This window comes from Pteropus vampyrus, unplaced genomic scaffold (genome assembly GCF_000151845.1).
Source record: "Pteropus vampyrus isolate Shadow unplaced genomic scaffold, Pvam_2.0 Scaffold131, whole genome shotgun sequence".
Lineage (NCBI taxonomy): Eukaryota > Metazoa > Chordata > Mammalia > Chiroptera > Pteropodidae > Pteropus > Pteropus vampyrus.
Genome location: NW_011888912.1, coordinates 1,921,600 through 1,935,888, shown reverse-complemented (window position 1 = coordinate 1,935,888; position 14,289 = coordinate 1,921,600). Strand labels below are relative to the sequence as shown.

General features: G+C 62.7%; 1 protein-coding gene across 2 annotated transcripts in view; it reads right to left on the bottom strand.

Annotated features, from left to right (window-relative positions):
• PKP1 (plakophilin 1) overlaps window positions 1-11,906 on the bottom strand; it is a 32,341-nt gene extending 20,435 nt beyond the window's left edge. The window contains exons 1-2 of one of the 2 annotated variants that reach the window (XM_011367268.2): window positions 11,484-11,906; window positions 3,343-3,449 (exon numbers count right to left, since the gene is read on the bottom strand). In XM_011367268.2, coding sequence (XP_011365570.1) covers window positions 3,343-3,449; window positions 11,484-11,685 — 309 coding nt within the window. In that variant the 5' untranslated portion in view covers window positions 11,686-11,906. Of the gene's footprint in view, window positions 1-1,111; window positions 1,269-3,342; window positions 3,450-11,483 lie in introns of those variants that run through there. The other variant, XM_023534793.1, reaches the window with a different exon arrangement.
• Between the last annotated feature and the right edge of the window lie 2,383 nt (window positions 11,907-14,289).

Sequence of the window (14,289 nt, the reverse complement as noted above, 5' to 3'; positions counted from 1 at the left end):
GGGCAGAGGCTGGCACCAGCGTTCGGAGCCGAGACATGCAGAGGGTGGCGGGCTGGGTGCTGAGGTGGGCAGGGGCCAGGTGGAGCCTGTCCCCTTCCTTCCCAACTGCAGGAGATGGCGACCCACCCTCCTCCTGGAAGGGTCCTGAGCTGCTGCTTCCCCGGCGTCCACACCTGCTCAGATGAAGGCAGGACATGTGGAAGCCGGCGCCCGTCTGCCGGCCTGGGGTGGCGGGCTCGGCGGAAGGGGCCACCCTGCCCCTGCGGACACTGGTCCCTGCAGCTACCCAGAGCCACTCTCCAGCCACATAGGACCCTGAGAAGCCGGGTCCTGGCCCGCCGCCTTGCTCCACGGGTGAGCGTGTGGCTGTGACAGGCCCAGGCGGCCCCGTGTCTGGGCGTCGGCGTCAGCTCTCCTCCGGGGACAGGGCCCCTAGCACCTCGTCCACAGGCCCTTTCACAGCGGGGTCGGTCAGTCAGGTACCACGGAGAAGGGGCTGGGGGGAAGGCCGCTATGAGTCCTGGCTTCAAGTGGGGGAAGGAGGCCGACCAGCAGGACAAAGCCAGGACAAAGGTCCACTCCTGGGCACTCAGCCCCTCGGGAGTGCGCGGTTGCATGTAGCTGAGCTTGGGAGAGTGACTCTACATGGTGGGCCCCAGGCCAGAAAGGGAGATTTCAGTCTTAATCCAGAAAGTCCCCAGAAATTGAAACTCTCCCCTGGCCTCAGCTTCACCGAGGACAAAGCCATGTGAAGAAGCCAGCTTTCAGCTCTGGGACGGAAGGGCTGAGGCTCCCCCTGTCCCCAGCTCTCTCTCACCCCTGACCTGGTCTCACCTGGCCCCGAGGACGGTATTCAGGGGCCATATTATGCGGACCTCAAGCTCTTACCAGAAACAGCTGCAGCCCGAAGCCACTCAGCTTGGGTCCCTTGCCTGGGAGAGGAGTGTAAGGGGTGTGTGTGTGTGTGTGTGTGTGTGTGTGTGTGTGTGTGTGTGTGTGTGTGAAGCTACCCTAACCCAGGGTGCCAGATGTAGCAAATAGAAACATCGAACCCCCAGTACTGGTGTGACACTCCGTGCAGCTAACGCCTGCATTCGATCTGTCTGCTGACCTCTGCTTCTCCCGCCTGGGCTGCAAGTTCATTGAGGGCGGACAGTCTCTTCAGCTGTGTCCACTCAGCTCTGGCCGGGCCCCCACGGTCGCTGACTCCCAGCTGGCAGGAAACGACCCCAAACCTGCTAATGGGCTGTGCTGACGGCTGGGCCCCACTTCCCTCGCTCCTGGGCCTCTGTGCCCTATGGGTCTCAGCAGTGGGGAGGAAGTCACATCGCCCTGAGCCGGTGGGGCCACGCCAGGAAACGCACAGGCCGGGGGCCACCACCCGTCACCCTCCCCTGCTCTCCTCCCGGCCCCATCGGCTACGCCATTGCCTCCTACTCCGCCCTCCCACGGCCTGAGCCGCGTGTGTGCTCAGCTCCTGGCTGTTCCCAGAGCCTCTGCTGAGCCGGGGAGGGACGGGACGTGCCCCGGCAGCTGCCCGGAGTGAGTCACGTCTCAGGTCCTACCAGCGAGGGAGGAGCGAGCAGGGTAGGCCTCTGGGGGCCGAAAGGGAGGGGATTTTCGCTGGTGGTCTGAACACAGGCGGACGGGGGGGTCATGCGGGAGCGTTAAGAGACGTCGGTTAATTAATCAGAAGAAATGCTCCCCATGGGCCAGCTGGCGATGCGGACAGTCCTTGGCTACAAACTTTCATGCTTGTAAACAAATTGGTAACACTCTCCACTTGGTAATGCAACGTAGTAGCGACCTGCGAGCACAGAGGCATCACCGTCCCATTCCCGCGAGAGCAGGTCGACCCCGGGGAGTCGAGAGGTTTAGCCAGAGTCACAGGGCCGGGCCCAGCCTCCGGACTGACCAGCTGCTCGGTGGGCGTGAGCGCGCGCGCCCCCCGCGCCCTGCCCGGCCGTCTCCCACGACCAAATCGTTTTCCCAGACTCCGTGTGGTCACCACTCCGCCCCAAAGCTGTCTACTCACATCAGCGCCCGACTCGCAGGCTTCCTGGACTCAGTCAACCGAATGTATTTATGTCGCACCGAGAATCGGAAAATGAATTTTCCGAGGGAAATGAATTCGCAGCAAACCTGGCCAATTCCTCCCTTTAGCCCCTAACCTGTGACAGACGCGACAGACGAGTCCTCCCAAATTAGCCCCAACGGAAACGCAGGAAGGCCCGAGTCAAGCCGGAGGCAAAGGGAGCCTCTGACTCCTAAGCCGCCCACCCTCTCCCTTGCCCGGAACCCCAACGACCAGGGTGACCCCTGTGAGCAAGGTGGGCTCAAAGCAAATGCTGCCAGGATCCCGGGGGCCCACGAAGACGGCGCCCCAGGCTCCCGCGGAAGGGCAGCCCTCACCCCACCCGCATGATGCCTCGGGGGGCTCACGAATTTCCAAAAAGAAAACAGGCCAATGCTGAAATCGGCAAAAAGAAAGAAAAGCCATCGAATCGGAGCGCTGGGAGAGACAGCTGGGCCAGGAGCCCCGAAGTCAGGCTACGAGGAAAGCCCTTTGCTGGCCTGGATGGTTGGCCCGGAGCGTGGCCCCAGGGCGGGCTCCACAGATATCGGTTCAGTAGTGGGTGGGCTGGGCTTGGAGGGTTGACGTCACATGGAAAGGCAGTGACGGGGCCAGGATGAAAAGATCAGGGGTCATCTCTACCCATGTAAATGAAAAAAATCTTAAGACTGATGATATTCAGTTTTCTTCATGGACATTATTTCATGTAATCCTGGAACTGGCCCCACGAGGGGACTTGGTTACACCCGCGCCACACGCGAGGGGTGGAAGGGGCCTTCCTCCGTGAAGCCGCGGAGCTCGAATTCGAACCCTGGCCTGCCCGACAAAAACCCCGCTCCAGCCCCCGTCTGCAAGGTCAGGAGCCGCTGCAGTGGCGCCGCTCCTGGCCTCGGGGTGGGGGTGCTTCCGGGGCGCCTTGGCCATCGGCACAGACCGAAGGGACAGCTCCCTTTGGGGTTTCCCCAGAGACAGCCGCATCACCCACGAACAGACCTCAAGAAGCCAAACTCTCACATCTGTGACCCAATCGGGTTGCGAGATGGACTCTCACAAACGTGTCTCTTTGTGCTTTTCCGAAAACGTTCTCGTCTGAGACGTGAAGAAATATCTATCGGCCCTAACAGGAGGCTGTACTGAGGGCCCCTATGACACATGGCCAAGCGAAGGGACCCGGTCCCATCGCAGGGAGCGGAGCAGCCTCCTCTCCCCGCCCCACCCCCTCCATCCCCACGACGGCCCGGTCCCTTGGAGGGGAACCAGCTCCTTACCGGATAGCCCCACGAGCCAGGCCCCGCCTGGAACTTGGAGTAGTAGCTGCTCCGGTTGGCAGTCCCATAGTTGTTGTAATTGTCGGCCAAGCCATCGTACATGGACCCTGAGGGCAGAAACAGAGTTAGAGGGTGGTGGCCGAGCAGTTCACCCCCCTCCCCACCGGGCATCGCTGCGTCCGGGTCCAGCACGCCCCAGGGGACCAGGTCCGCGCTCAGTGGCTGGCCAATGGGGCTGAGTCGCCCTTTGCTGTGTCCCTTTACTCCGCCCCCTCCACGGCCAGCGCCCCTACAGACAGCTGCGGGACAGCTCGGGGTGGGCCAGCCCCTCCTGGGAACCTTATGGCTCCCTGCTCTTGAGGCAGGTGACACCCACAGGTCAGGACCTGGCGTGGGGGGCCTCCGACCGCCGCTGTTCCAGTCCATGGACTCATGAGTCCCCATTCCACAGGGACCAGCTTCCCACTTGGGGAAGATGGGCGGGGCCTCCACTGCCAGGTCCAGTGCTGCAAGGTCAGCATCACAGAGCAGCGATGGCCGCTTAGAGTCCAGCTCGGGGCAGGACTCCACTTCCAACCCTCAGCCCGGCCCCACCAGTGACGCAGTGACCTTCCGCCCCTCCCCACATCCCCTGGCTGCTGCAGGTGGTGAGGGCAGCGTGGCCATCCCCTCAGAGGCCCATGAGCACTAATTAATGTTCCTGAGAGCTGGAGGCCACGAACCACAGGCGGGAGGACGGTATCGTTAGGATTTCAGGGCAAAGGGCCTTGAATCACAGAAAGAGGGGCTGAATTTGGGCTCCTGATGGGGCCACCCCCTCCCCGGGCTTGAGGTGGGGGCACTAAAGGACAGCTGTCCTTGGAACATGGCTGACGGCGACAGGTCACGACCTTGCTCACAGGCTCCTCGCGGAGTCTGCCCGCCCTCCTCGGCCACAGCCGTCGAATCTCGCCCACCTTCCAAAGCCACGCTCCACACCTTGTTCCCTCCGGGAAGCCCGGCCTCCCTGCCACCTCCACCGCACCCCAGTCCCCTCCTGCCTGGGGTCCTTCCCCGGCCACTGCATGAGGGCCATAGAGGACAGCTGGGGCAAAGCTGGCCGCACTTCAGACCACGGTCTCCGTGGGTCCAGGCGAGTACCCTAGGGACGAGCATGCTGCTTCCTAGCGATGGCCGGACTCCAGCGTCCGAGGCCCTGTCTGGGGGGAGGGTTTGCCAGTGGTCTCACCTGCTCAGGTGGCCGGTCCCCACCTGCCACAGCCACCCGGACTCCCAAGCCTTTGGGGGGATGGGGACTGTGGCAGCTGTCCCCGCCTGGTGCCACTTCTGTGCAATGCCACATGACCACCCCAGAGCTCCTAGGACAGAACCCTGGCCCTGATTCTCCGCCCCAGTGGCAGAGGGTCAACTGGCTCTTAGGGCCATCGACCGTGGCCTGGGAGCCTGGAGTTGTTGAAATGGTCGTGCTCTGACATTTGGGCAAGTCACGTGCTCTCTCTGGGCCCCAGCTTCCTCTCCTGGGAAGAGGGGGCGGCCCCCACACCCCCGAAGGCCCGCATTGGGCTCGTTACAGGAAGGGGGCAGACGTCAAAGGCTGTGTCGCCGCCTCCTTGGCTGCTCTGGGCCCAGCCACCCTGACTCCCAGTGGGACTGCCCTGGGAGCCTCTGGCTTCCTCGGGGCTCCCTGCTGAGTGCAGGCCGCTCATGGCCCGTTCTCCAGAAAGGGAGGAAGGCCGCCCTCGGGAGAGGACACTGGAGGCAACGCGGGGCTCGGATGCCCAGGGAAGGGGCGGCAGCCGGGCCTTGTTCCCGCCCTCCATCCGCCCCGCCTCTGCTGTACCCCGCTCCATCATCCGCCCCACCTCCGCTGTCCCCCACAACCCACCGGTCCGCCCCATCTCCACCGCCCTCCCAGGGCTCGGCGGGCCCACATTCGTTTGGTTCTGCCCCACGAGCATGGATTTCTCAGCAAAGGGCAGCGTGGGCCAGCCAGACGCTTCTGGATGGAAAGTCTGGAGTGGTGGCAGAGCCCACAGAGCCCTAAGAGGCCTCCCGCGGGGACGGGCGCCCGCGTCCTCTGCCGCTTCTCAGCGGGCGCTGTCCACAGCGGTGTCTCTTGCCCTCTCGGTCAGCAGGCGACGCGCCCCTCCCTCGCACACACTCGTCCCTCTGAGACTGGCGGGGACCGGTGGGGCCCTCTCGCCGTGGAGGCGGGGTGGGAGTGGGGGAGCACAGCGCCCCTGGAATGCCAGTCCCCGTGTCGCCATGGTGACTCTGGTGATGATAGCTGTTTGTCTATAACTCTCACTTCCTTCCCGCGAGCTCCCGAACGCGCCCCCTGAGCTCCACCTGGGCTGAGACCGCCGTCAAGCCCGCCTCAAGCCGCTTGGCTTGGCTTCCTTGCGAGAACGAGGCTGCCATCACGCCCGCCAGTACTGCTTCTCCCGCAGAAGGTAGCTGTGCTCGGGCCCAAGGTCATGAGGGAGGGGAGGCGTCCAGAGCCGTCACACACCTGAGGTCACACCTTGCAGTACAATGCATAACCGAGGGGTACGGGTGGGGGCGGAGCTGCTCCTGCAACAGAAGCAGGTTCCCCTCTGCCTGGGAACTACCGCCTCCCAAAGTCAAGTTCAACAGCCAGGGCGTGGGGCTTCCCGCGAGGAGCAGGGCTGGGCGCGGCGGCCCTCACCGCTCCACCCCGCTTCCCCACTCACTTCTAGGAAGCCTTTCCTGGTCACCGCCTCTGCGCCTGTCACCCCTGGCCGCCCATCTCAGTACAGGGCATGGAGGCCGTGGTTTCCCTTGGCCACCTCTCGTGGGGACGGTGCTCCGGTGCCCAGAGGCCCCAAAGTCCCCATAATTGCTACATGAGACCAGGGTCCTTGAACTCTACCCAGCCAGGCCTTCATCCCAGCCAAGCAGGCCCCTGGCAGGCCAGGTAGACCTGGCAGAGAGGGGAGCTGGGTGCAGCCCTCGAATATCCACGGCCACTTACTTGGGGAGGATTCTCAGGGGAGGGGAGCCCAGCAGCCAGCTCACCCCGAGCCCCGCCCCGCCCAGGTGAGCATCTGCATCCCACCGTGTGTCCACCAGGGCCGAAGATGGCGCTTCTCAGGGAAGCTGTCTGCCGCCCGGCCTAGCATTGTCGCTGTCCCCAGAGGCACCTGCCCGCCCCCCAGAACCCTGACGGCAAACGGCGAACGTCCACACCGCTGGCAGGCTCTCGTCAGCACCTCGGGTGTACGGCCATCTCAGCACCCTGCCGCCCCGATGACATTCGTCCCTCGACACTGCTTCTCTCTGCGCCTGGCCCCCTTGGTGTTACAGCCCATCCCCCCTTCCCCACGTAAGCTTGGAAAGCAGAAGCGGTGCCTTTGTTAGGACACATGGAGCTCTTTCTCCAGTGGGGACAGGCGGGCCTTGGCGGGGATGACTCATCCTGTTCACCTCTAAGCCTTCAAATAGGTCACACCCTCCACACCTGAAACAGCTCTTCTTCTCAGCCCAGGCCTCTCCCTGCCTTCAAGACCTCACACAAAAAGCAGCCTTTCCTGGGGAGGACCCCGCCCGGCTCCTGGCACTGCCACCCGCTGGCGGGACCTCGTCAGCACCCCTTCTGGCCGCTCGGCCGCTCGGAGCTGGCCCGTGGGCTCGTGAGAGTGACCTGCACGGTGTGTGTGAGTGCGTGGCCCAGGCCCAGGCCCAGACTCACCCCGAGAGGGTGCTGGGGGACCCAGCCTGCTGACTCCTGCCCGCAGGCGCTCTCAGGACAGTGTCTGTGGCGAAGTCCAGGTGCCCCAGGAGGAGGACGGCCAGCCATGCTCCGTCTCCTCTGCCCAGGCCAGCTGGGGACACTGTGGACCTGCCTCCTGTCCTGGAGTGCGAGCTGGGCCAGCACGGCCTCGCCGGCGCTTGGCGTGGTTCTGGCCCTGCCCCTGGGCACGTGTGACAGAAACGCAGAGGAAGCCTGTGTCTCTTCCCCTCACCAGCACCCCAGCCCAGCTGTGCTGGAAGCCCGCCACCCACCTGCGCGTGGCCACCACGAAACCTGAGGACTGCGCAGTGGCTGGTCGCATCCTGTGGAAGTCTGTGGGGATGAACTGTGGGGACGGATTGGCCCGGGGGCGAGGGCCAAAGCAGGACTCGGCCACAGGGCTGGACGCCCAGAGTAAAATCGTCCCCAGCAGTTACTACACCGGGCGTCCGCGTGTGTGCACGCGTGTGTGTGCCTGTTACGGGGTGGCCCCCACTCTGAGCCTGTGTGCGAGCGAAGGACAGGGACCACAGCTGTGGCTCTTGAACGTGGCTACACGTCGGACTCGCTGGGCATACGACACGTCCGGAGGCCGGCGCTGTCTCCGCAGTCACTCAGTCGGGCCTGTGCAGTGGGCCAGGCATTGCATTTTTTAAAATGCCAGTTGGCTCCAACGTGCCGCCAAGTTTGAGAACAGGGTACCCGACCGGGTTTGGGGTGTGCGAGGGTGTTTACGCATAAGAAGCTGTGAGCCATGCTTCTTGAGTGAGGAGCTCTTCCACAGCACAGCTGCAGGCGGTTTGGGGCCTGGTTTGCAGAGGTAAGGAGTTAGACAAGCTAGTTCCAAAACGTGTGACTGTCACCAGGCACCCTGGAGGTGATCTAAGCCAAGGCGTCACAGGGGCAGACGCCCAGAGAGAGGCAGCAGCTTGCCCAAGATCTCGCACCAGTCAGCAGGACACCCAGGCTGGACTCCGGCCACAGCACAAGCCTCAGGGCGGGGTGTGTGCATGTGCGTATGCGCACAGGTGTGGACACGTGCGTGCGTGTGTGCGTGTGTGTGTGCGTCTGTGGTGTGCCTACAAAGAATGCCACCCAAGCACGACATCTAACATCCTTCCGTTTGGTTTCGTTCAAACGTCACACGGCTTCTGGGGGGTCACACCCCATCTCAGAGGTCGTTCCCACATTTTGAAACCTAGAACAATTGGCTTATTGATATTTACGATTTCGTGTGTGGGAAGAGGAATTTGAGGGCTTTTTTGGTTGTTTAAGAAATCTCCGCCAAGGAGCTCAGCCAAGGGAAAAGAGCCAGAAAAATAGCATTTGCCGCAAAACAGCCTGGAATCTCCAGCATTTTTGCATGTGTTGAAACAAGCCGACGAAAATCGACTCAAACCTCAACTTCAAGCCAAGATGCGTTGTAAAGAAACAAGAATTGGTACATTTGAAGTTTAATTAGTGTGTTTTGCCGCTGGACCGAGCCGAGGCACAAATACTGCCCTTTGCTGTCTCCTGTGTCAGCTCTGGTCCCTAAAACATGCGCCAGACGTGACATCCGTTCACAGTCTGTGGTCCAAGGACAACTTTCAGACAGAAGGGTGAGCTGCGCCCCACCCGGGCAGAGCTGGGTGCTGGGACAGAGCCAAACACGAAGGGGAAAGGAAGAGCTAACAGGGCGGGCCCCTCCCCGTGTGCCGGGGCCCGCACAGGCCGGCCCGGGACAGCCTCAGGCACCTCTGCCGGGGACGACGAGGCCGGGACAGGCAGCACCCCAGCCCTCCGCCACCCGCCCCTGTCTCTGACCGAGGAGGAGTCAGGGTTGGCCCTTGAGATGAGGAAATGGGGCTTCTGGGAGGAAGGGAGGGGAGTCGGGCCCAAGGCCGGAGGTGGGACTCCCAGCCGCCTGAGTGGCAGGGAGACACAGCGCGAGATTTTCCTTCCCCAGAGAAGGGACGGGGGAAGAGGCTGACCTCGCACACCTTGTGGCTGGTGTGACTCACGGGGAGCTGGATCTTGAGATTTGGATGAGGCTTTGGGACGGGGTCCCCATGAAGTTACAAAGCACCTGGGTGTGGAAAAGTGTCTCTCTTCAGGCCGGAAAGTGGGGCGCTGCCCTTTGCCCACAGCCTCCGCTGATCGCCAACCCCTGCAGGACTCCCCAGCCCGGCAGGTCGAGCTCCCCGCAGAGACCCGTCTGAGCAGCCACATCCCTCGAGCGCCCTGCAGCCTGAGCAGACGCCCTGCCACACGGGGACAGGACAGCCAATGAGGGGCCCATGGGGAAAGGCCATATAGGCAGGCAGGCCGCAGCAGCCTCCACACTGCCCTGGGGGGCCCAACCAGCGTGGGACATCTGTCTGGAGCGCACGTTTCAGGAAGACTGGGCAGAGATGGCCCTGGGCCCCAGGCCCTGGCAGCTGCCACAGGGATAGGCGCTGAGAGGGGGCCGGTCCCACTGCTGGGCCCTCGGTGGCCCATTCCTGACTGTCCTTCGCAGGCGACAGGCGTGGCGGCCGCCTTGCCCCGCACCTGTGGGGTGTGGCTGGCCTTCTCCAGGGCTGCAGTTTCTCACTAGAAGGGCCCTGGGCGGGACTCGGGGAACCCAAGACCCCTGCTCCTGCCTCATGGATGAGACTGAAGGAGAATTTGAGCCTCCCACTGCAGCAAGGGACGTGGCTGGGGTACAGCCCTTCCACAGCCACCAAGCCCCTCCTGGGGACCAGAGGAGGTATGTGGGATGCAACTGATTCGAGAGAGGGAGTGAAGTGAGTGGCCACGGTGCCAGCAACGGCCGACCTGGGGTGGTTCCGCGAGGAGGTGGGGACGCTGATGAAACCAAGCCGGATAAACCAGAAGCACCAGCTCCAAGTGACCTAACTGCCTCTCCCGGCTGTGATGCCGCCCGGGGGACTGGTCCTAGCTGAGGGGACAGTGGACACATCCACAGGGCCAAGTGTGTCTGGAGACGTATGCGTGAGCCCCTGGAGTTGAACCTCACCTTGGCCAAAGGCCCCTGGAGGACTCTGGCATGGACGGACACTCGACCAGTGTCTCAACAGGCGGGAAGAGGAGATGTTTGGGGCACTGGGGCCGGTCTGAGATTTTTCTGGAGCTGTGAGCCCGGAGCTCGGGCCAGAGATGGCGTGGGAGTGGGAAGGGGACAGGGGACAGGGGACAGGGCCATCTCGTTCAGAGAAGAGAGGAGACTGGCTGCAGCTGTGACTGTGCCACGGCCAGAAATGGGGCACTTTGCTCTTCACAAACTCCTCCAGTAAAGGCCAGTAAGCACGGAGCCACCGAGGCTCCAAGTGAAGGAGGAGGCCGAGGGTCTGGGGGCTGTGAGACCTCGAGGCAGGGTCTGCAGGAAGGGACCAGGGGCTCAGGCCAGGGCCACGGGCATGCAGAGCTGCGCCTGGGCCGGGGGTGCTGGGCGGGGGTGCTGGGCGGGCCTCAGCCAGCCACTTCTCTCCCTGGACTCAGCACAGGGGCCACCAGGACACAGGAGAGAGGGAACAGAAGCCAGAGGCGGGGCGCGAGAGCGGGTGCGGGGCACGGAGCCTGCTGTGTGGTGGGCGGCGGCCAGGGTCGGCCTCCCCCTCCCCCTCCCCCTCTTCCTCTCCCGGACCTCCTGCCTCGTCACTCGTCACTCTCTCATGAGGGCCTGACCCAGACACGAACCCTGGTTGACCGCGCTGGCTTGCAGTCTGCAGGGTCTTCACTAGCATTTTACTAAATTCAGCTAAATAAATAGGTAGAACAGTCACCAGCTTGTGCGCTGTTCTCATTCGAATTCTTTGCATTAAAGCATTTGCTCTTAACGTTCTTCACAAAAGCCCAGATCCGGCACCTCTCTCCTCGTTTCGGGGGTCCTCTTCCTTTCCCCTAGCACCCCGCTTCAGTGGGGAACCTGGGGTGGGCTGGTCAGGTGAGCCGCACACTGATTGGACAAGCGCCCCTCCGAGGGCCCAGCCTGGGGCCAGTGGGAAGTCCCTCCTCTCCCCCAACACACTTGTTCCCACCGAAGCTGAGTGCGCAGGGACAACCCGCGGGAAAGGGGGCGTCCCCAGGGCGCACGCCGGCCCCGGTGGCCTCTTCCTGCTAGCGGGCTGTTTCCGCGCCCCCTCCCGCCCCTGTTTGGGTCTAGGTGCCAGCCTCGCCCGCCGCTGGCAGCCGCGTCCTGGAGAGCCACCTGTGCGCTCACCGGCGCGCGCTGACCGGGGCGGAACAGGGCCGGGGAGCTCTGGGTTCGCCCCGCGCAGACCGGCCTCGCCCGCAGTCCCTCGCTCCCGGCAGCCCCGGATGTGCGCGCCCCGCGGCGGGGCAGGGGCGCACGGACCCCGCGCAGACCCCGCGCAGACCCCGCGCACGCGCGCGCAGCCTTTACCTCGGTTGGAGTGGCTCAGGGTGGACGACTGGGAGGACTTGGACTTCTGCCGCCTGACGGTCATCAGCACCTGCTCCTGCACGCGCTGCCTGCCCGACGTGCCGGTCTTCATCTTCTGATCGGAGGGCAGGGCCAGCGTCGAGTTGTCCTGGTCCTGGAAGCACTCGTAGGCCAGGGCGGTCTTGAGCGGCGAGTGGTTCATGGTGGCGGCGGAGGCGCGGGCGCGCTGGCCTGGAGAGCGCGGGGCGGCGAGGTGCGGCGCGGAGGGCTCTTGTCGCTCAGCGGCTCCCTGTGGCCATAGAGTGAGTGTTCGCGAAGGCTCGGGGCTGCTCCTGGCGCCTCCGCCCTGGCTCGTCCCTCTCCTGGCACTGGCGAGGCCCGCCCTGCGTCAGACTGGATATACCGCCCCTGCCTGCACCACCCACTCCGCCCTGTCCTGCCGCTGCGGCGGCGGGCGCTCCTGGGGGCAGGGCCGCGTCGGGAGTGTGGGACTGCTGTCCGCCCTGTCGCCCTCCCCTCCCCCTCCACGCCTGCAGCGAGGTCCTGGAGACGCCCGCGGTCCTGTTCCTGCTGCAGGTGGAGAAAGTAGCGCTCGGCTCAGGAGCCTGGGGAGCCATCTCTCTGGCAAGACGCGCCAGAAGCGCTCCATCTTAGGGGGTACCCGGCCCCCCTGGAGGGCAGCTTCTAGCCTGCAGGCGGAGGCGTGGGGGCATGAAGCCAGGCCAGGGACCAGCCTTGGGACGAAAACCCAAAGCCGGTGAGCAGTACCTGCCAGAGGGTGGATCCGCCCGAACTCCAGACTTAGCCCCTAAAACGGGGCCAGGCGCACATTAGGGGCACAATAAAAAATACTTTTAAATGGATGAACGAATAAAGGCTCATTTGCGGTGAATTAAGTCTAGTGTAAATCTTATCCAGATCCTTACTGAAAAGCTCAAAGTCCGCCTTGCCCATAAACCGCCGCACAGGGACTTAGGGTTGCAGGACGCCCGTGTGCATTCTCCCGCAGCCCCGGGACACGCGCGGTGATGCCTCGCTCCAGTGGCATCGTCTCCAGGCACAGTGGCAGCCTACGCCAGGTGATTTGGTGTGACAGGAGCTGAGTACTTTTTAAAGGACCTTGATGGAAATCTTTGCAAAGGTGTCACACCCTGCCTTGCCTCCTTACCCAAAAGATCCTGAACGCATTTCGCGAACTTCTCCATGAACCGAGGCTCTCATCGTGGACATCATTACTGAGCTGTGTCATAGTGGCCAGCTCCTGAGATTGGGGGCTCCTCTATTAGGCTGTCACAGCTGTCACTTCTGCTGTCATTTGTAGTCACCACCCACGGCTCACAAACTCCTCTTGTAATCTGCAAAGCAAGAGACCATCGGAATCTACGCTTGCCGGGAATTTTATGTCGAGGGAGGATGGAGAAGCCCGAGTGAGTTTCAGGGGCCACTCGAAAGTCACACGCTCATTACCTGAGAAGTGGGTGTCATACGTGGGGAGCCCCGGCTCTTCCCAGAAGGCACCCCACAGGCACGTGCTAAGCTGAATATCGTAAAGCAGATGATAGTCCCCAATAGAAATAGTTTTATAATTGAGGCCTGTGCTCCTAAGGACCGAGTGTCAAATAAACCAGAGATGTGACTAACGATACGTCATGGGTACGAAAGGTCAACACCTGTAAGCCTCGATCGGCACTTAAAAATGTAAGATTCTGCTTCCAGCCATAGGCCCTGGGGCTGACGGAGCCCTGGACACCCCCAGCCCGGCCTCGACATCTTTCTGACAGGGGGAGGAGGTGGCTTGCCCGAGGTCATCAGTTAACCATTCTAACCAAGTCTGGTGACTCCTGCCCGGGCCACTGTTCTTCTCTGCAGCTCTCCAGCCTCCCTTATAAAAGTCCTATAAAATGGGCATTAAAGTCCCCTGCACACGGGTTATGGAAGAGCCCAGAGCGCTGTAAAGAGCACATGACAGCACATAAAAATACGGCTCCATTGTATCACTCGTCAGGCCTATCCAAAACCTAATCTGCCAGCTACAATAAATGTTAATTGTGTCTTTGACGGTGATTGTTTTGCTACCTTTGGGGTGCAGGAAGGCCTTCAAGGAGCGGCCCACACTGCTAGGAAAGGCAGCGCGTAACCCCTGGAAGCTGACAGCGGTGACCTCTAAAATTGTGTCTAGGTACGAAATTCAGTTGTTCTGGATGCTTCTCTGTTCCTTTTGTGAGCCAGGCGCGGTTCTGGCCCTGCACGTGGACCATCTCTTCAGAATCTGTGTGGCGGCCCTGTGGGGGCTGGGGGCACCAGAACCATCACTGAGGCTCAGTGAGGTCACCAAGCTGGGAAGTGGCAGGGACAGGGCCTGGGCACCCAGTGGCCGTGCCAGGCTGCCTCCTCGGTTTTCCAGTGACGAGCAGTGGGCTCGAAAGCCTTCTAGGGGTCAGTCCGTGAGCAGCACCCAGTTCCCTCACACGGCGTGGAAGTCAGACCACCTGGGTCCGGGGTCCCGTTGTGTCACTAACCAGCTGCACGATGCTCGGAAGTCCCTCCCCCTGTCCCTAGCTCCAACCCCTGCACTCGACCCCTAATCTGTCGCTTTGTGCGGGTGTGGAGAGCAGGAGCCCCCAGAATCAGTCGTCGGGACATATTTCCCGCCGGCCACGCGGGCACCGGAGTGCGGGGCGCCCGGAAGCGGACGGAGGGCGCGCTCCCTCCGCCGAGCCCTGCCGTGCGACCTGCCGTGGAGGTGGCTGCTTGCGTTACTGTGTTACTGTCTGTCAAATTCCCCTGAGAACCTTGGAGGAATTAT